The sequence below is a fragment of the Alexandromys fortis genome, unplaced genomic scaffold, assembly GCF_014885135.2.
Source record: "Alexandromys fortis isolate MF-2015 unplaced genomic scaffold, M_Fortis_MF-2015_v1.1 scaffold_106, whole genome shotgun sequence".
Lineage (NCBI taxonomy): Eukaryota > Metazoa > Chordata > Mammalia > Rodentia > Cricetidae > Alexandromys > Alexandromys fortis.
Window position 1 is genome coordinate 4,540,180 of NW_026067980.1, and position 22,744 is coordinate 4,562,923.

Below are 22,744 nucleotides of genomic sequence, written 5' to 3' on the forward strand. Positions count from 1 at the left end.
TGGGAAAGTCACAATGCCTGTGACAGGAACAGACACAGAGCCCGGTTATACCTGCCCAGCGCTGTGCCGCATACCTTCTGACGACACTTCTCTGTCCCTAAGGCCTCTCCGTAAGAACAGCTATGGAAAAGACTGGTGTCTGGAAAGATGCCAGCCCACAGCTAGCCTTGTGAGGCATGGCACATCGACAGGTCCATGCTGTCTACCAGTGACTGCCAGGCGAGTCTTCTTACCCTGACGCCCCTGGGTAAGTCTGGTGAGGCCTCTCCAGGGCAGAGAAGCAAAGCTGTTTCTGTGCATCCAGTGTCCTGGGCACTGTCTCCATGTGCTCATGTCTGGCTATATGCTTGCTCATTCTGCTTTTCTCAGCTGTTGGTACGCATCTGAGTGGCAGTCTTTTGTTTTGAAAGGATCTCTGTGGGATCTCACATACTATGGGCACACCATAGACCCTTTAAGGATGCCCCATCTCCCCTGGCTGTATCTCTGTACAGATGTTTCCCCATTGCCGTCTGGGGATGGTACTGGCAACAAGGACGCTAGGGAAGGGCAGGGCAGTGGGGAGAGGGACAGTGTGCAAGACAGGCAGACTTAGCGTTTCATTTGGACCCTGCCCTTATTTCTCTCCCACGCCAGAATCTCAACTTCTTACCTATGGTGAGAAAGTGACTTGTTTCCAAGAGCTAGAGGGAGAAACAATGAAATTCCCTCCGATCAGATGGCCGAAGACATAGGAACTTATTTATCTGGGAGGCAAACTGTAGGTGCTTAGCATCAGAGAAGTTCTGGCCAGGCCCCACGCAGCTCTGCTGAGAGCCGCTCCCTCCACCCATCTGCCACCGGCAGTTGACATTCGACCATTTCAGTCAGTTCTTGCACTGGTGCTGTGCATGCTAAATTGCATATGGGAATAATAGCCCACCCCCCCCCCCCATTTGTAAGGATAACGAGGTGTTTGATGATTGCTCTCCCTCCCCTTTCACTTTGCACATAAACGGTACAAGCATCTCACACGCGTCTGGCTTTGGATGACATGATGATGACATAATGGCAAGCACACAATGTGAAGACACCCTATGCTATGGGAGGGCACAGAGGAGGCGGGCCAATTAGGCTTGAGACTACAAGCTGTGCCCGTTACTCTGGATCCTCTGGACGGAATAAGGCCTTAGTGCTTGGCCACTGTCTGCTTCTCAGCACGTCAGCCCTCTGGGTGAGTTCTGCTCGCTCTCTAAGCACAAGTGGGGATGGGAGACAACGGAGAGTCATGTGGGGGGTCTGAGAACGTTGGGCCAGACGTGGGATGCCAGGGTACCTACGGCTCATTGAGTATCCCAGGACCAGAGCAAGGAAGAGAATTGGAGGTGGGGATGCAGAAATGCCGTTTCCCTTCCCAGAGCTCCTGGCAAGTCTATTCACGACTGGCTAACATCCTCTGTTGTTAAAGGTGGTTGTTCTTCATGCCTAAGCCAGGCTCTGCTGACACCAGAACACTCATTTTGTAAGAAGCATCAGTTGATTGCTTTAAGAGGGCCAAGACCATGAAGCCTTACTGAGCACACTTCCTGTGTTCTTGCTGTGCTATTCAGGGATATGGGAATATTTTATGTGCTTTATAGATGAGGCGCTCCTCCCTCTCCCTTACCTATCCCAGGACCAAACATCTGCCTCTTCCTGCATTTCCACCCTCCCTCTCAGTTGCCTCTGCTTCTTCCTCTTGGTCCCCTAAGAGGCAACATTCTCCCTTGTCACTCCAAGTATGTCTACTTCACAGCTTTTTCAACTTCTCTCAACGCCTGTCGCTCCACTGCTGAACCTCCTGGTGCTCTTAGCTCTTTCACTCATTGAGGGATTGTGAGTTCAGTGTTGGTCCTGGACAGTCTGCCTCAGAGTAACAGTTTCCCCAAGTCCTCTTCACTTCAACCTTCCTCTCTAGGAACTGTATTCTGTATTTCGTTTGTTTGATTTTTATTTTTGTTTTTGTCTTATCTCCGTGACACGATGCTCTACTCTTTTCCTACCTTGATGCTGGCCTTTGCTTCTCATGTATGCCTTCACACACACACACACACACACACACACACACACACACACACACACACACACACTTCTAGAAAAAGAGAATGCACAGACATGCCCAAAGGTACAGAATTCAAAGATGCCCAAAGGTTTAGGGAGACAGATGAGATCAGAAGTAAACAACACAGACCAATAATCCTTAGCATTTCCTATATATTTATTTTTTTTATATATATAACTGATACCGATAAAAATACTGATAAGTAACGAAACACAACTGATGACTGAACAGGCCTTCTGTAGTTTTCTCTCTGTGGTAGAATTTTGTATAAGAAGACCTTGTAGTGACCAGAATTGTCCAAGTAGACACTTGGAAACCATGGATAAGATCTTAAAAGATAAGTGTGCTTTTCCTCAAATACTTTGACTACATGATAACTTTGCAGGATCTCTTCAGTATCTGGCTATTACCACAACCACCATCTTCATCACCATTATTTCCAACACCATCAACATTTTCATCACCAGCACCTCCGTCATTGCCAGGCTTATCTTCTTCATCACCCGCGCCCCATCAGTGCCAAATTCTTCATCTCATCCTCATCACCACCACCACCTCCATCATCATCATCATCATCATCATTATCATCATCATCATCTGATAGCACTGGAAAAACATCTTCTATGAACCAAGTTTTATGTTGTACACTTTATGACACTACTTAATGTCCACATCAATTCTAAAACATCAGTTTCTTATCTTGGTTTAATAGATAAGAAAACCAAAGCATTCATTAGCTATTCATGACCACACAGGTCCTCTTCCCAGAATGCCACGCTGACTCTGCTAGATGGAGATTTGTTTCCCAGTCAAAGAGATTCGAGTGGATAAACCAAGCAAACATCCAACAAGATATCACCGAGAAGGGAGGCCCTTTAAACCGGACGTGCCATAAATTACAGATAATGCTGATACCAGGGAACGTCACCTCCCAGTCCCAGCTGGATTGAGACGAGTCTGTCTTTCAGCACGTGCACATTCCAGCTTGTTAAAATGAGATGATGGCATGTTTTTTTTTTCATGAAGATTTGTCATGTTTTGCAGCTCTAATGCAGTGACTGGAAGATAAAAGGCCTCTCTTTTCCTATTTACTTAGAAAGACCTGGCAGTTTAAACGCTTTGTCAGCTAACATATACGAGGGAGCTTATTGATGCAAAATCAAGTTATCTGTTTAGATGTCAACTGGAAGACTGAAAGAAAAGATATATGTGACTTGCTTATCTTCAGCAGGATGCACTAAGACCAAATAGATATTTTAAATCTATGGATGCCTCTGAGGGTCACTCTAGGCTGAAATTGTCTCTCCCTAATACTAAAGCTCTTCAAAGACTCATTTGCCACTCCTACCGTTCCGGAGACAAGGAGAGAAGAGGAGGTGAAAGCCCTCTTACAAATTGTTTTCCCCCAAATCTTTGGCTGAGCAAAGATGCTTCCACGTAAGAGCAGGTGACATGAAGACCTCCCATAGGCAGTACATTAAGACTTTCCTTAGAAATAAACAAAACTGTTAGGATGAAAACTGGACATCCCTCCCAGTCAGGATCTAATGAAAATGTCAGTGTTCTATGCTCTTTAAAACTGACCACTCAACAGCTTTACAGGAGTTAGTCCATGTGTATCATCGCTTACAAGAGCTCAAATGCAGACAGAGGAAAGAGCAACAGAAGAAATCAAGTCCCTTTGCTCAGACTGCAACGGGCCTGGGATCCATGACTATGCAATTTTCAGTTACTAGTTTCTAACAACAAAGCGCAGCCTTGGCAGAAGCATGCTGGGAATCCACACTCCTAGATACAGTCAGCTTGACACACTTAGCACTTTCTGTTCAACCTCACCTCATTAAGGACCCAAGGCTTAGGGAACCAAAATAGTGGAGAAGACCCTTAAAGCCAGTCTATGGGGTGCATTAAAAGCTTTGTGGGGAGGGGTTGTCAAATCCTGCTTTCGAGATTATCTAAGCCACTAAAAAGAGAAACAGACTATGTGGCTTGAAACACAGTTGAGGGGAAAGTACAAAGCCCCAAAGCCAAGAAAGAACCATCAATTCAAACAGGGAAGCAAAAACGAGAAAAGGCATGAAAGGACGAAAAAAAGTATACTAAAATGTGCAAAGCAAGACAAAGTTAGGGCACAGCAGTATTCAATAATAGGAACTAATTTCATCCATTTAAAGACAGAGACACTGGAAGTTTCTCTTAAAAACTATTCATAAAAATGGACCATTAGAAGATAAAGGCTAAAACAAGAAAAATGGAAACACACATACAAACCAAAATGATGCTGCATCAGAAATATTATCAGACAAAGTTGAACTGTAAAGGCATCAATAGGGAGAAAGGGTTTTTTTTTAAAAAAGAAGTCATAAAGAGTAGCAATTCTAGAGAAGGCGATTCCTATATCTAAGAAAGCCGATCCTGGAAAAGAGAAATAAAAAATCGACAGGGTTACTCAAAAATGACCAAGATCTTCAATCAAAAGTATTTTCATCTTAAATCTCCCGGAGGCTGAGCAGTTAGCAGTGAGAATGCCAATCGTGACTTGGGAGATCTAGGTTATATAATTTAGTAAGTTCCATTTAAAAGTATGTATTATCTCCATGTGACTGTGGCGTGTTTACAAAGCCAAACGAGTGCTCAGTCACTGAGTTGTATCAACACATCCCAAGATATGGGGCACTATAATCAACACCTGACCCGAGGTGCAACTACTCTGGGTACGCGAGAACACGCCTTTAACTCGGGAGAGTGGGGCAGAAAGGTCAAGTGTTGCAGACCAGCAGACCAGTATAGTGAACTCTAGATAATCTGCAATGCAATGACAGACTAAAACAAAAAAAAAAAAAAAAAAAAAAAAAAAAAAAAAAAAAAAAAAAAAAAAAAAAAAAGGGAATAAAAACAGACTATTAAACTTCAGAACTTCCCACATTAAGGTCAACCCACACAACTTTCTGCCTAGAAAGCAAATTTCATTTCCTGAGATGTGTCTTTGCGTTTTCCCTCTTCAGGAAAACCGTTTCTGACCGGCATAGGCCCATTCCCCTCAGTCCCAGCCATTCCACTGTGGTTTCTCCATGGCACTCACCCAAGGCGTCATCATTATCTGTATTCGCTTCCCGGTTTACTATACTCAGCCCCACTGAACGATACATGATCTGCAGTACCTGCCTCCCGGCTTGGAACCTCGCACACAGTAGACACTCCAAGAACATTCGCAAATGCCAGCCTGACTCTCTGTAGCCCGTAGTAGTCATGGCTCCTCAAAAAGACTTCAAAAATCTAGATGTGATAGGAGGGTGACCTGTGGTGCGGTTTTGAAAGGAAATGGCGAGTGGACCTGTCACCGTGCTTGTGGGATGTCCTCCATGCCAAACAAATGGCTGTTGAGCAAATGATTGGACTACGATTCCCATGAGGAGCAGCTACCTCATAGCTTAAGAAGCCATGTTGCCTGTTTAAAACTGTATCTTAGTAACCAGAGAGTCTGGCTCCTGGCTGCTTTTCCCACAGGCCTCTACTCCTCATTGTAACACATCCTGCCTTTTAGAGGCTTCAAGTGTGGTCACAGAAGACAACGTGTAACACCTTTTGCACTAACCTGCCCCATTCATACCATTAGCCGACAAGCCTTTGTCAAATAGACTAAACTCGATGCGTTCATCTCTTAAAACAGCTGCACACAGACAACGACTGCTCTGTCCAAATAAAGAACAACTTCGATAACTCCAAATAAGAAGTGTTACTAGCTCACTGGGTAGAGGAGGAAGAAGAGGAGAAATTGTGGGGTGGGGGTGGAGAGGAGGCTCTGGACAAATGAATCATTGGCCTCCACCTCACTTCTAAACCTGCAAAACTGTCATGATGTTGGTCTTTATTTTAGAAGCAATTTTGGAGATTCAGGAGATTACTCCATTAGAATGCTAAATACAATGTGTCCTAATAACCTTTATCAATGTTGCTAAGACTTCTGGCCCTGGCAGAATAAACCAAACCACTTGGTATTGGTTCAAAAGTTTCCCTTAAGAAACTGTTTTTCATGTGGGCATGGCGTTTCCCACCTGTAACCCTCAGATGCAGGAGGCTGCAGCAGAGGACTCCAAGAAGGAGGCCATAGCAGACACTTTGTCCCAGAGGCCTAAGGACTGCGAGCAGTCTTAGAGGCAGAACTCTCGCTTAGCACACGCAAAGCCTGATGGTTCCATTCACGGCATTCACTGCGAAACAGCCAGGAAGCCCTAACCAGTTGTTGTGATGACCTGTCTTCTAAATCGCTTAATGATCCTTTGAATCTGGTTGAATCTGCTCCTGACTAAAACCCAGCTAGATTGACCTGCGCCAGAACCATGTGTATTTGTTAAGTGGCCTTATGGTGAAGGCTTCAAGAAGATGGGGATGGTGGAAGGGTAGCCAAGATAATACCCAACAAAGAGCAGGCTATTGCTATAGTCTTCTCTGGATTGACCCTCTTTCCTCAGAAGCAACTGTTCTAGAATGCAAACTTTCTGTCATAAATGTCTGCTTGCCAGATCTGCTTCAACACCATGGCCAGTGGCAGGGACCATCAGCCACCAAGGCTGCTGGATTGTTGACTTGGATTGTTGACTATCCAAAGAGCGTGAACAGTCTTTATATTGGTTTCTGAACCCAGAATCAGCACTACTTTGATGTTGACTCTTTGTAAATATTAGAAAATTCTGGAGGGCTAGCCCCAAGAGTTACCTCCTAACCTTGCTTCCACCCAAGCAAAGACATCAGGAACTCAGCGATGCTCTTAAATATTTGTGTTCTAAAGTAGGGAATGCTTTCATTATTCAGAAGTCACAAAAACTGTCTGTATACATAGTAGAGAAACTGCCATCATGGTCTAGCGATGAGTGCATGTTTCTCCATATGTGTGGTTTCCCAAGGGGCTTCAGTTCAGCACTGCTGACATTTTGGGATGGCTAATTCTGTGAGGAGAAGGTTAACCTCAGCAATGCAAAATGATGAGCCAAGCCTTCCCTACTTTGGATAACAAAAGCCCATGCTTTCTCCCCAAACTTTGAGTTATGACAAACAAAAATGACTCTGAACACAGCTAACTGTGCCAGAGGTAGGGGAAAACAGATCCCAACTGATATGTCTCTGTTTTAAAGTTTCTCCTTCTAATAGTACTTTTGAGACCAAAGTTTATTGATTGAACCTATGCATAGTTTATTGAGAGAAGCAAGAATCATTCTAAGCTAGGCAAGTCCCAATTAAACTACTCATACTTCGTATGTGTGAGGTCTTGGTCTGGCAAGGATGGTAACTTTTATGTTTTGTGTTTCTCAGATCTGATCTTTATTGGGAGCTTTGGGGTCAAAGCAGGCCCTTGCACTCGTCCATCCTGACCATGAGGCAACAGCATGGCTGCTGACAAACCACAATCATCTCTGGGACTCAGTTTCCCCACGAATGGCAATGCTCTTATGGGGCACTGATGCAGCGGAGCATATCCAAGACGGAAAAAAGAATGGGTTTCTACCGTTTACCTCTTACTAAAAATGCAGTGATGGGACCAGAGCCAGCATTAGAAACAGTGACCAGTTGCATCAGTAGAAAATATTGAAGAAGAGGTCATCAGTGAAAGAAGTTATAAATTCGTAAATTTATTCCAGAATACGGAGATGCAATCTAGTGCTCCTAGATGATGGATGGATACAGGAATTAGATAGCAAGAACTGAAGATAAGAGATGGTCCAGCAGACAAGGTCCAAACCAAGCCAAGCAGAGATAAGCACACACAGATGGAAAACACATGGGCTTAGGGAATACCAGGCGCATGGAAAAGAGGCGAGCACTAGAATAACTTGGCATAAAGAAATAAGGAAAAACCACCCATAAGGATCTACTAAGGAAAATAGCAGGTGGCTCTGAGGACTACAGATTCCTAGTCTTCAGGAAGCAGCAGCAGCGATGGAAGGGCTACCCATCACACAGAAGAGGATTCAAGCGTCTGTTCCCCTCACCCACTGCAGCCCAATTTCCAGCTGATATACTTGGGGTCCATTTCACTTGGCTATTGGAGTATAAAGGTTTGAATGAGAATGTTCTCCCATAGGTTCGCCTATTTGAACATTTGGTTTCCAGTTGGTGCTGTTTGGGGATGTATTGCCTAGTTGGAGGAAGTATGTCACTGGGGCTGGGCCTTGGGGTGACAAGCTTTATGCCATTGGCAGTTCTCTCGTTCTGCTTTGGGCTTGCACTTGAAGTTGTGAGCTCCCAACGTCTTGCTGTCATGCCGGTCACTTGCTGATACGCCTTCCTGCCATGGCGGCCTCTTACCCTTCCGGAAAAATGAGCTAAAATAAACTCTTCTCTAAGTTGTCTTGGACACTGTGACTTCTCGCAGCAGCAGAAAAGTCATTGCTAGGTGGAGGAAACCTTCTCAGCCTCTGTGCCTGAGTTCTCAGACAGCAGAGGTATGGCATGTCTGTGGTGTCCATGTGGGACTGCCACTCAGAGGAGTGGACTGGCTTTCATTGAGAAATAGTAAGGCCCTGACTGAGGACAGGAGATCTTAAGGTACTGAGGAGACTTTCCTCCCCTTTCTAGGGAGGGCTTTACAAGGTAGGGGGATCCTGGGGGCATGGAAGCCACACCTTCCCAAAGTCCACACCTCATTCTACCTGTTTGCACCTTCAAACTGACTCATCCCCACTTGTAGAAGATCACAAATAAGCATCCTGGTGAGCAAATGATGTCCCAAAGCAGGGATGCTGCACTCAGAGAGCCATAGGCTGTTACTGTGGATACACAGCTGGGGATACTCAAGACCACAGCAACACCCAGATCCCTTGGCCTTGTTCTCAGACTCAAAAGGTCTGGATCTTCAAGAAGCCCACATCCATATGAAGCCTCAAATCCAATTTGCTTTCCAAAAGACAAGTCAAATGTTAAGCTTTCTCCTTTAAAGAGAGGCCTGAAATATGGTATTTTTCTTCTTCCTTTTCCCCCTCCTCTTTGTTCTTCTTATTTTGAGACAGGGTTTCACTGTGTAGCCTTGGTTGTCCTGGAGCTAACTTTCTAGACCAGGCTGGTCTTGAACATTCACCTGCCTCTGCCTCCTGAGTACCGGGATTAATTGTGTGTGCCACCACCGCCCAGCAAGAGCTGCTATTTTTACATTCTATAAAAATCCCGCTGGATCCTTTATTCCCTGAGTACATGGTTCCTTAATGCTGCAAAGATCCATATGGACATTTAGTTTTTAAGAACGCAAATTCGAACAGACATGGTCATCATTTTTACTGAAACCAAACTAAAACATCAAGAGTCTTCCATCAGCTCTGTTCATGTAATGGTGTGACACACTGAAGTGGGATCTCCCACCCATTTATTCCGTTCCCACTCTTCCCACCTCGTCAGTTCAGAGAGAAGAGCCAATAAAACACATGATGCTAAGAAGAGCTACACTCTGCTCCCTACATTCTGAATGACTTGACAGTCAGCCTCAATATGAATCTGATAATAGCAACAATTATACATTGGTTTTTCAAGACAGGGTTTCTCTGTGGTTTTGGATCCTGTCCTGGAACTAGCTCTTGTAGACCAGGCTGGACTCGAACTCACAGAGATCCGCCTGCCTCTGCCTCCTGAGTGCTGGGATTAAAGGCGTGCGCCACCACCGCCCGGTTATACCAATATATTATTGCATCTGACTATCTCTATATTACTATATGAATGCATCGACCAAAGAGGACAAAGGGATTAGACAATATTCTACTTTATGAAAAAGAATTAATCTATTACTAATGCTTTACCAGTCCCTATTTCCTCCTTCCTGTCTATGTCTCTGCTTCCCCATATTTGGTTGCAGGCTTAGGGATCTCTAAGAAGGCTAGCATCATGCTGAGGAGTGTTGGAGGAGGGAGGAAGTGCTGAAAGATAAAGATGGAAGGTAGGCAGAGGAACATGCTAGTCCTTGAAGGACTAATAAACCTTTATAGTCACTGAAAAAGATAAAATGAAACCACTTGGAGTACGTTATGAAGTAAGTCCATGATATAATTTACATTACATGAAGATCGCTCTGCTTAACTGGCTGATGGGCTTAAGCTTCATGTCCTTGATGGGTATCAATCTCCTGGAGAACAGTACTTGCTTATGTCCCTTGAATGTCCTCACATCACATACTGGTAAAAACCAATGACTTTGAGAGTGTTGTATGCACCTGAGCACCAGAGATACCTTCAAGCACAGACTGCTGGGCCCCACAGAAAGTTTCTGAATCACTGGTGCCAGGGGGGTCCAAGTATATAGGCATTCCCAGGTGATGCCAGGAAACAGGCTGCTGCTGGTCCAGGCATTGCACTTGTGCTAAGTCTATTGAATACATTAGCCAAGGAAGGGACATGAAGATTCCAGAAGAAGAAGCAATGGAGCAAAGCAATGTGGTTTGAGTGTGTCCTGGGAGAGCAATGACTTACTCTAACTATTCCTCTTTGTCTTTTCCAAATCATTCTCTTTGTCAGTCTCTATGATGACAACGGCAAAAGGACAAACACCCCCTACACACAACCATTCTGAAAGGAAACATCCTACAGTGATTAGACAAGATGAGACACTGTCGAGACCACACTGCCGGGCTTAATTATACATTCAATGCCATTCATATATATTCGCAAAAGAATGTGATTTGTCTGTGTAGGCAGTTATTATCCGACTCAATCTGGAGAGGATATGAGATGGTGAGCCATCCCTTGGTAATATTCTGAAACTCAACGTCAAATTAAACTTTCCTCGTAACTCAGGAATAAAGATCATCGTGGCCCATGGCTATCTGATTTGGAGTATGTGACGTTTGTGAACACACAGACCAACAACAGAGTGGATGCAAACCTTTTTCTAGACAAAAACTTAGAATGCCAATCTTAGGAGCTTATTTTGCTAAGAAATATAATCTCAAGATTACAAGGTAAATGGGACTCAGAATATGAGGACATTAAAGGGATATAACCATGGGAGAGTGGATTTAGACCTGGAGAAGGTGGGTACAGGTTGCCACACACATACACACAAAAACAAAACAAACAAAAAACAAAACCAAATCAAACAAACAAAAAACAACCACACAGTTAAGGACCTGTGGCCCTTGTGGGTTTACTTGTGAAACCTTGGTTTCCATACAAAAGCATTACTCACAAGCAAGCTGTTACTGTAGGCCAATCAAAAACGAACAGCTCACACTCAGGGAGAGTTTGGGGTTTGGGATCTAGTAGAAGGGCCACTTGACTGAGGCTTGAGGTGTCATGGGTCTATGTTTTCAAGGAAGAAGCTGCTTAGACATGTTTCAGGCTTGGACAAGGCCATACTTCAACATTGAGGGGTGTTCCTGTGTGAAACTGCATCTACTCAATAGGAATTCAGGATCGCTCCACTGTGAGGTCATTTGGGATGGGGGTGGAAGGTTCAAACAAACAAACAAACAACAAACTACTTTGGCAAAAAAAAAAAAATCAATGTAGCATTCACTACATAGCACCAACCAATGGTCCTCCTCTCTATCTGCACAGCCAGATGCAGGATTAGCGCACAGCTGCCATGGGGCTGCTGCGGTAACATATAGTGTGTGTTTGTTGGGCCTGGATCCACAGTCCATGATGATGGAAATCATGGAACAAACAGTGTGGCTAGGAATTAAATATAAAAATAAGATGCAACCCTATACTCCAGAAAAACAAAAAGAGTACAAATGAGTGCCCAAATCCAAGGTCTCTCTTAATCCCAGCAGCCCACATCAGTTGCAGTTACCCACCTCCGAAAGGGCAAGAGTAAACACTGGACCTGCTCTGGTGTTACAATGCCACTGGATCCTCCCCGCTGTCTCCCTCCTCCTCTTCTTCTTTACAGACAGGTAAAGTTGGATCTCTTGAAGGAACTGGGGACTCCCACTCTAGGCAAAGGTTGGACAGGTGATCAATGTACAGCATGAGATTTGGCTGTGCCTACACGTGCCTCCGACAGAGCTGGATCATCTAGGGCAATGAGAATTGTAAGCAACAGAGAGCAGTATTAACAGCATGGGCTGGGAACCACGGGCAGCACCCACAGCTCCCAGGACACCCAGCAAACACTGGGGACCACGGGCAGCACACACAGCTCCCCAGAACACCCAGCAAACATTCCTCTCCTCACTCGTTCACTCCATACACTCAAGCACCATGCCAGGCTGTGGGTGGAGAGAGAGATGAGGAACACACACACACACATACACACACACACACACACACAAACACACACACAGAGGCCCTGCTCTTGTGGATCTTTTGGGGTACTGGGGAGACAACGAGACAAGGAACCACAGGACAGTAGAGTTGAGAAGTCAGAGCTTGCTGGGAAGCACAAGGGCATTCAGTGATGGGGGGAGGCTTTCCAGAGTGACATTTACTATCTGATCTGAGAAGTGAAAGGGTTGGGGTGGGTCAGCATGTGCAGAACTCCAGAGATGGAGAGCAGGGAAACGAGGGTGCTGGGGTGGGCTTTATTCCCCTTCATTCTCCAGCCCATGAGCCTACACCCATCTGGAGCACCCAGGTTTGGCATCTGCTGTTCTCATCGTGGGTTGCTCCCCATAAGCCAGCTGCATTTCTCCTTTTGGTAGGATCTTACCAGAGCAAAGTCTTAGGCAGGAAGTGGTTCTGTAGGAAGCGAGAAGAAAAGCAGAGTCCAGAATATTCTGCAGTCTGTTGTAAAGCTCACCTAAGGGAGGTGAGCTTCACGTGATGGTGTTGATTTTAAAAGTCTGACTCAGAAGCACCTAGGGTTCCTCCCCTTGACTCTCCTACTGTGCCCCAGGGTTCCTCCCGTTGACTCTCCTACTGTGCCTGCGCTCTTCCTCCTAAGGCCCTGGCAGACTGCAAAGGAGCCAGCATCTTGTGCCTGCTAGCCTGGGTAGTTTTCATCTTCGCAGAAACCCTCCCACTTGCCTTAGGGATTTAAGAGAAACCAGACAGCTGAAGAAACCAGTGTTGTCAAGGGTCCCGACATGGGAAACAAAACAAACAAAACAAAACAAAAAGTTTGGGAAAGTACCAATAGCTTAAATGCTGCCCAGGGTTCTAGCCGCTTCTGCGTTATGAAAGAAACCATTGTAAGGTGCAGTTAGAAAAGACAACTCGCGCACCGTCGTCACACCAGAAGCTCACAGCCCGGAGTGGCTTTCCTTTACGTTCTAATATTATCATAAAACACAGGTCTTGAAAATATCCCCGACTGAACCCAGGAAGAAACAAAAACCCTCCCTTCTAAGAAGGGGAGCAGGCAGCTACTTGAGAGACAAAGAGACGATGTCTTCTTACCCTCTGACAACACAAATTTGTTTAGGTTTGCCTTCCACTAAGTAAGTAAGCAATTAGGTTTTTTCCAATAAAAATATCCCTGTGCATGTGCAAACACCAGAGGCAATCATATAATTACCCTGCCCAATCAGATTCAATTGCTGACAGTTGAGTTCCCACTGCTCATTAGCCTCAGATCACAAGGAGGTCTTACGGAAGCTCTTGCCGGCTCCTCACAAAGGCTCCTATACACAGGCACAGACCTGGCACTACCTCACGCAGCATAATCACCCCTCAAGCAGCAGTGCCAAGGCAAGCCTGCTCTGGCTTTCCTCTGGAAAGAAAAATGAGAGAACTTTGAAGACCCACTGCCTTAAAATGCCCTGGCTTCATTTGGGGGGATCTCACTGCTAAATATAAGGGCAACCTTTCACCCCCACACGTTAAGTGGCATAATTACATAATTAAAACCAATTATGTCATTTAACAGAGATGTTTCCAAGCCAATTACCTCAATCATTGACCTCAGAAGATTTCCCACACTGACCTGTGACAATGAAGATTGGGTTAAATTTAGACACTGACTTCCGAAACGAGGCTGGCACGGCCGCTTGGTGGGTTGGCGCTAGTGCAGCTGCAGGACCGAACGGAGTGACTTGGTCAAATGACGCCATCACTGTATGTCTGCACAGTCCTCCCCACATTCTAAGGCAGTGGTTAATTGGTGTTTCATCCCTCTTGACAGGGACGTCTACATGGGGCTGGGAAGGGAGGTGAGGCGATTCATAATGCTGCCTGAGTCAAGCTAACTGACTGCAATGGTGGGGTACCCATGGCACCCCAACTTCCCTTTGCAGGCACATGTCTGCATTCAGCTCACTTGACATGGATCCATGAAGCGCCACTCTAGCTCAGTTATCTGGCACCCCTAGGTCACATGACAGTCTGCTGTCTCTTAGCATGCTTCTTGTCTGAGCACTAGTTCACAGTGAGCACACGACCCCACGCCAATGAGACACAGGGAGCCTCTGCTGGGGGTCTTGGGAAGGGAACCCACTTCTCTCAACTGTGCTTGGATGTGGAAGGAAGAAGATCCCGGTGTTCAGTAAGCCATCTTTGGCCCCCGGAAGGGAATAAGAAAATGGAGACAAAGGGCAGAGGAAGAACTTGGCTCTGGGAAACAACCCCCCATGAATCAGTTTCTGCAGACAGAGCATTTGGAAAGCGGGTCCGTTCTAAAGGAGAACAGGAAAATGATGAGGGCTGTCACGCCTACGGCTTGGACCCACTTGCTAACAAGGATGAAATTAATAGAGCATGGCTGTGGGCAACAGGCTTGGCCCCTGCTCGCGACATGGTTAAATGCTGCCATTTTCTGACTTATTTAAAGAACATACCATTTTATGGGCAGGAAGAAAGACTTTCATCTGCAAGATGATTTTTATCACTAACTAAACATCCTTGTAACGTTTTGGTCCTCTGCTTTTGTCAAAGTTGTCTCTCCCCGGAGTTAAGGCAGCTGTTGGAGCTGAGACCTCCCTTAACTGTGCACTTTGCCAGTTAGGGGGATCCCTTGTGCTTACTGATGCCTGAATCCACATGGGATGGAGGAACTCGGGACAATGAACTCATTTTTAAAAAAAAAAAAATTGGGACATTTTCTCTTTTTTTCCTCAGACCTTGAGGAAACGCAACATGAGCAAAAATTCCTTAAATGCCAGGGTTTCAAATAATATCATGGAAGTGTGGGACTAGAGTATTATGTGCTATGAGGGTCACCTGTGTACACTGGGTTGCAACAGCATCTTCAGCTGCCTACCAGATGCCAGTACCACCCATTCCTCACTCTGAAACAATGAAAAATACCAGCAAACAGAGCCAAATGCCCAGTGATGGGGCTGGGACCAGAACTGCTTGAGAGCCACCATTTTAATACAGCATGGAATGGCCAGCTCTCACCAGAGCATCTCTGAGAACATAGTGTCTTGTAGTACTGTGGTCTCGGAAGAGGGAAACACCACTTTCCTCAGTACTTTACAGACACTATGTAAAATAGCCCTGGGGTGAGGTGGCAGAAGGAAACGCAAGGTCAAAAGCAGCCACACTATCATCTGTACAGGTGTGAAGTCTCTAAGCTGAGTCATTCAGAATCAGAGCAGAGGGAAAAGGTTTCTCTAGGAGCAGTACTGCCTAAACGCCGAGAGCAAAGGACACTGAGGAAGAGAATATCACAAACCAAGGCCAGGCCGCTGGATGGGGCGCTACAAAATAAGCTTTGGCTTCCCCAGGAAAGAACAGAATTTTAAGAAGCCTTACTCTTTCTGAGGAGTGGATGGGGTGAGGGGGGGAGGTGGGAGAGCATGAGGAGGGGAGAGGGAAGAGGGATTGATATGTAAAATGAGGAATATCTTTTAAAAATTATTGTTGTTCTCCTCACATTCACATTTGACCAAAAACATGAAAGGGGGATGGCCTCTTTAAAGAAGACTTAAAAGTCACCTACTTTAGAGAAGGAAAAAAAGAAAGCCAAAAAGTGGTTAAACCTCGCTGATTTGGACAAGTGAGAGAAGACATTTAAAAGCAGCAAAATTGATGGTTTTGTAGAAGTCCTTCCAAAGAAAGGCAAATGGTTGCACTGTAATAGAAGTGACTGAGAGCGGACCGTGGATCGCATGAGAAAATAAGATAAGCCCACTGACTTAACATGTCCATTGCACCACTGGGAAGAAGACTCAGTTAGCTTCACCTCCCTTCAGTGAGGACAACCAATTGGCTGGCTCTTCAGCTGGAAGGCTCTGGGGTTTCCAGAGCTCTTGGTTCTAGGTACAGATTTCCAACTATCTCAGGGCCCAGTTCGGATCAGGTGAGTCAGAAAAACCATGTTAGTTTATGTGCGAATACTGGGCCTTTGGGGGCTTATTGGGATGAAAATATTTGGGTCCTAGCAACTGTCTAGGCTAGAAATTGTCCAAGGCGGAGAGTTGAAAGGGAGTGTAGGCTCCACAGAAGGGCATCTCAGCTCCCTCAAGTCTTAGGCAGCCTTAGCGCTAGCTTGCAACTTCTCAACACCAGCTACCAGTGTTCCCAATCTTCTTGATCCTCACTGTCCAACTGCCTCCATGTCTCACCGACCTCTATAAAATCTAACTACAAAGGAGACATATCTCAAGTAGACAAAAAACATGAACAAGGGTCTCTGAGGGGCCTTGGTACCCCCTATTGTTTCTTTCTCTTTCTTTCAACATTTTGTTAAATCACATTTAGAACAATCAGAGAAAAATAGAAGAGTGTGGCTTGAGGTTCCAGCCCATCAGTTCTCAACCTGTGAGTGGTGAAGGGCTCACCTATCAGACATCCTGCATATCATCTGTTAACATTACAATTCATAACAGTAGCAAAATTATAGTTATGAAGTAGCAATGAAAGAATTTTATGGTTGGGGTCACCACAACCTGAGGAAGTATATTAGAGGGTCGCAGTGTTAGGAAGGTGGGGAACCTCTGTTCTAGCAGAAGCCGCAGTTATTCTCATAAGTTCCATAAGTTAACAGCTGCTTCAAGAGGCTGGTGATTAACTCTAAAGAAGCTAGGCTTTAAGCATAAAGAGTTTCACAGGTCGTACACTCTTATAGACCAGTGTGTCCACGCTTCATATGTACTAAGTTCTTGTAGACCAGTGTGTACACCCTTCATATGTACCATGTTCTTATAGATCAGTATGTCCACCCTTCTTCATACGTACTGTGTTCTTATAGACCAGTGTCCTTCACAGTCATCTGTTCTGTAGACCAGTGTGTCCACCCTTTATATGTACCGTGTTCTTGTAGACCAGTGTGTCCACTCAACACCCTTCCTATCCCACACTCTGGCCCATTTGTGCCCCTCAGAGGACCTGACACTAAAGTCACACAGTGAGTTCTGTGGGTGTCGATAAAGGGGCGTCCTTGGTAAGCCTGCAGGAATGGTACACAGACACGCCTGGTTTGTATCAAGAAGTGAAGGAGGGAGTGTCTGCTTCAGTAGGAATGTACTTCAGCTTCTTAAACAAGCCCAGGGCTCTATCTCACCCACAGAACAAGTATTGCCCCCTGATGTGCTGTCTGTATGAGAGGCACAGATCCCCGATGGAACACTATTAGAGCCAACAACTGGAGACTACCCAAAGCCACAGCTCTATACTGGGGCTAGTATGGACTCTCACTGCCACTGCCCAGCAGTGGACAGAATCCCAGGTGGCACATCAGCTGGCATCCGGCAATGAGCTTCTCCAGACTTGGAAATTTTACAAAATTATAGCACAGATCCCTAAGAGTTTGATTCTGAGGCACAGATTTATGGCTTTTATCATATTAATAAAGAAAAACTAAACAATGCTAGCCTTAAGTTTCTAATAATTTTCTGAAATGTAATTTATTATCAAGTTCATACTCTTGAGTGTGAAGTTCAATGATTTTGAGTAAATCAATACCAGTTTTAAAACATTTCTATGGTCCCTGCTCCAATCCCCAATCCTGTCACTGTTTACCGAAAATGTTGTCTAATTTCTGCAACGAAAGTTCTAGGGCTAAAAGAAAAATGCTTTTTAAAAAACTTCACCTTTAAAGTGTGTGTGTGTGTGTGTGTGTGTGTGTGTAGGTCAAAGCCACTGGCTTCTCTGGAACTAGGGCTAGAGGTTGCAAGTTGCCTGACGTTAATGCTGGGAACCAGGAAAGTTTCTGCTCTTCTCCATTGAGTCAGCTCTCAAACCCCAGGACTTTACATTTATTTATTTACTTTTACTTTTTATTTTTATTTATTTTTTTACATTTCATATATCTTTTATTTAAATAGCAATACTTCTTATACATCTGGTTGTTTTGCCTCCATGTATGTATGTGCACCACATGCTTGCCTGGTGCCTGAGGAGACTAAAAAAGGGTGTTCGTACCCTTTCAAACGGGACTTACAGCTTGTTGGGAGCTTCCATGTGGACACTGGGAGCTGAACCAGAGTTCTTCTGCAAACAGAACATGCTTTTAACCCAGCCAATTACTCTAACACTCCCAAACCTTCCTATACTTGCTAAATATGGCAATCCTAATCCAAGACCAAAGCAGAATTAAGCCAAGAAATGATTGTTTGTGGCTCAGAATGAACGGGATATTATAAAGAAACCTGAACTATTCGGTAGATTTGAAGTGTCTCAGCTCAAAGAGAGTCAGAACCTGGCTCTAGATAGAATTCAGCCACAGTGACAACTTAAGGAATTCACAACTCAATGCTGTTTTACGAGAATGCCTGGGACCTCAGGCACTCAGAGGATCATATGCCACATTTGCCTTGAATGGTTAAAGTGAATGTAATCCTTAGCCCTGTAACTCGCAATCAGAACAGGAAAAGTGACTTTTAGGGGCACAAATTATAGGGAAGTCATTCTTGACCCTTTTGGGAGGTCACAGATTTGAGAGCATTTGGTAAAAGTTGTGGACCTTCCCCTTAAGAAAGCTCATTTACAGTTACACTCCTTTACAAAGCATTACTTTGGAGGCAGCGCGAGCTTCATAGAGCCCAGGATATCCACAGGCCATTTAAGGTCCAAGAGGCTTCCAGGGGGACTGGCTACACAAACCCCCAAGTTCTCTGCCTTGGTAGTTCTCCCTCTTATTTGAGTGTGGATGGAAGAAGCTGGGGCCACGGTGAGGAACTAAGGCAGGAAGACATGGCTGGCTGCTGTGAACGGTCTATCAACTGAACAGTGGAGCAACTCGCTGGGCTCCATGGGCTCTGGATTCATTGTTGGGGAATGAACAGGCCAGCTTGACTGTTTGCACAGGTCATGTCCTTCAGACGCAGCAGCCAGGTTTCTGGGAAGGGCTCTCTTAGGTTCTGGAGCACTGCCCAAGATTTTGTATTAAATTTTTTTTCTTTTAAACACTGGCGATGTGGTGACCCAAGTCAACAAAGCAGTCTTAGTTCTAAATCATCTGATTATCGGATCCTGCATCTGCAGCACAGAGGTCAGGACACAGTTGGGGAGGTTCTGGGACATTTTTCTTTGAGTCTAAGAGAAAACATTTGGCAGGGACAGAAGAGAACGACATCCCAGCCTGACCACTTTCCCATTCACCAGCATTCCTTTCCTCTTGCCAGCTGCTGGCCTTTCCTCACAGGGCAAGCTGTCTACTGCTCCAAACTGGCGGCTGGTCCTCCATGTTACTTCAGTTTTATGAGGTTAACTTTCTTCGGGGGTAACCAAGTGACCAAACACAGACTGTTGAATTAGGTAATAGGCTCATGGCCGAAGAACAGGTGTGTCCAGCTCTAAGCCTCACAGAGTTTAAAGACATCTACAAATTAGACTCAGCTAGTTTTCGGGAAGAAAACAGCCAGGGGCAGGGGTCAGTTAAATGCCTTACACAACTTTATTTACATAGTGAATGCTGAGAGTGAGCACTATAGTCATATTGGCTTGAAGAGATTAATCATACAACCTATAATGGACACTAAACAAGAAATAATGCATGTTTTATCCATTTATTTTTCCTCAAGACAATCTACCACTTTAAGGAAGTTTATTATTATGTCCATTGACATGAACCATAAAACTAATTCGAACGTTTATTAGTACTCGCTGACATCTAAGCAATGTAGTCCCTTCACGGTCATCACCTCAAAGACCTCGTTGTTCAGGTTTTATCTTGTTCTGCCCTAGATCCTGAACTGCATGAGAAACACATAGCCCCTGTTCCTGCTTGTCAAAGGGTACTAACGGCTGCTGGGAAGAGCATGCTGGGAAGTAATGTTCTCTACTTTGTGTGAAGACTTAAGGGGAAAAAAAATAGAGAGCTTGTGTAAATTATGGACAAAGTTGACAAATTTCACGGCTTAGTCATGGTTAACATATCGGATTTCATGCTTTGACAGAGATTAACAAGAAAATCATATTAGAGTTCCAACTATTAGTTGATTCTTAGGTATTTGGTAAAGAAACTCCATGGTCTCTGAAGTCCCACTGCCCATTCAGTAACACTTCTGTCTTTCCTGCGATGGATGCTCTCCCACCCCCCCCCACCCCTGCCAGGCCAGCAGGAGCAAATGGGGTCTCCCAAGTTCCTGAGTTACCCTCTAGTCAGGGCAGGGGCCAATCGGTGCTTAGCGGGGCCAAAGAGGGGGCTCTCAAGCTCTGTGGAATCAGGCAAAGTTTAGCATTTGCAACTCAGCTGCTAGCACCGCCGAGCTTAAAATCCAGCCTGCTTCTATGCAGCATGGAAGTCTGCCTCAATGCGTGCACTAGGGAGGGAAATGAAATGTCACTTTTGAACTATGATATTTGAGTTGAAAAGTAAGTTTTCCTATCTTTATGAGGAGGCCATACAGCTGAAGTCTTGCTGTTAGAAGTGGCCTGCAGGCAGGGACTTCAAAAAGCCCGCTGCCTGCCATTTGGCCTCAGGGTTCTGCATATTCTCTTTCTGCTAAGAGGCCTGCTTGCCTGTCAGCTTTGCATAAAAGATGCCAATTTGTCAGCCGTTTGCTTTTCTTCTCTCTTAGCGCCCGTGCCCAAGGAGAAGCTCCCTCCACGGTCCATCTTCAACACGGCTTGTCCCACTAGCATCGAGAAATCCATTTGAATTCTCCCTGTCTCAGACTCATTTCCTTCCCAGGCTGTCCTCCTGGACCTTATAGGATGTCCTTAATCAGAACCACATTACTTAGCGAGAGGAAGTCCTCCAGCAGAGGCTGGCAAGATTCAATGGCAAATTAGTTTCAGAATGTGGAGGGTCACATTGGGAATAAAAGGCGCAGTTATCTATTGTGTTTTCTTTGGTGGAGAGAATTAAGGCAGGGTGCCAACTCTGAAGAACCTGGATTTGAATAAGGAGTGGCTGCCTCAGAAAGGAGCACCACTGATGGTGATCACAGCCCTCAGCTGTGGAAACTCAAGCCCTTCCATTCCAGGTATCTTTGACAGGGGCAACAATTGTCTCTCTACCCAGATGGGGCTTCTTTACTTCAGTGAACCCTACGTGGGTAAGATCAAAAATAGCTAAGTTTCCTTTTTTCAAGGTAACTGTCTCATGACTACGTGTTTACACACACTCACCACACGACATCTGTGTGTCAGATAAAGCACATTTAAAGAATAACAGCCCGCCCACTGACTGTCTCATGTGCCATGATGAACACTTGCACACTTAGTTTCTCAAATCAGCACGGAAGAGGCCATCTTTGTCCTTATTTTACAGAGACCGAAGGTGACTGTACCCACAAAGTTAGAACAGAGAACCCAAGATCACATTCAAGAGAACATGACTCTTCACGCTGTGTGTCTGTGTATGAGTCTGTGTGCGTGCATGAGTACGTGTGTGTCTGTGTGGGACAGGCAAGGGTTTCTGAGCGTGTACTTGTTTGTGTGGTTGTGTGTGTGTGCACATGTATGTGGTGAGTGTATATGGAGACCAGTGGTTACATGGGATGTCTTCCATTGTTCTTCCCGTTTTACATCTTGTTTTGTTTTCGTATGTGCATGCGTGTGTGGTCACGTGTGTGCCAAAGTGAATGTGTGACGATCAGAGGACAGTCTGGTCTTCTAGCATGTGGGTTTCTAGAACTGCACTCAGGTTATCAAGCTTGGTGGCAAGGACCTTTACCCATTGAGTTGTCTCACTTTTCATCTACCTTACTTACTTGAGACAGAGTCTCGTACCTAACCGGGAACTTGCTGGTTCAGCTAGACTGGCTGGCCAGGGAGTCTCCAGGGTACTCCTGTGAAGGGAATCCAGATGTGTATCACCGTTCTTTGCTTTTTATGCCGTGCTGGGGACCTGACTTAGGTCACTCCCGGAGCCACCTCCTAGTCCCATCAGTCTGTGTTTAAACGACTGAGCACACCCAGCTGCACACGTGAGCATAGCTTCTACTAAGTGCCCATGTTGATGGGAGGGAGAGTCAGATTTCTAGGATGGGTTTGCAGAAGGAGCCATGTCACTTGGCTAAGGCGTGAATGTTAACCAGAGGTAGGCTTTAGCTGAGTGTGAGGCTTCCCTCACAGGACTGTAGGCTAAAGGCAATGGGCCCATGCAAGGAAGAGAACAGAGGGAGAAGTTGTGGAGAATGCCAAGATTAATTTGATGACTTTTTCCAAGTCCAGCTTGGCTGGAGAGACTGGGAGAAGCAGGGGGGCAGGGTGCTGAGAGGAAGTCTGCCCCCAGCCACTTTCAAACTGCTGGCATTCCTTTATGGTGAGTGTGTGCACTCCAGAGACCTGGAAAGCACACTCCCAGGACACCCCCACCTTCTCTAGCACCTTGGGGGCAACAACAGTTTGAAGGAACTTTTTCATCAAACGCCCCTCCATAAAACCATTTCCCAGGAAATGGAACACAGCATGG

General features: G+C 45.3%; 1 protein-coding gene across 4 annotated transcripts in view; it reads right to left on the reverse strand.

Annotated features, from left to right (window-relative positions):
* Positions 1–22,744, reverse strand: part of Erc2 (ELKS/RAB6-interacting/CAST family member 2) — an 875,988-nt gene that overhangs the window by 83,715 nt on the left and 769,529 nt on the right. Inside the window, exon 16 of one of the 4 annotated variants that reach the window (XM_050158255.1) lies at positions 11,917–12,075. The exons of the other annotated variants lie outside the window; for them this stretch is intronic. Within the exon in view, the coding sequence (XP_050014212.1) occupies positions 12,046–12,075 (30 nt within the window). The 3' untranslated portion in view covers positions 11,917–12,045. Of the gene's footprint in view, positions 1–11,916; positions 12,076–22,744 lie in introns of those variants that run through there. 4 annotated transcript variants of the gene reach the window in all.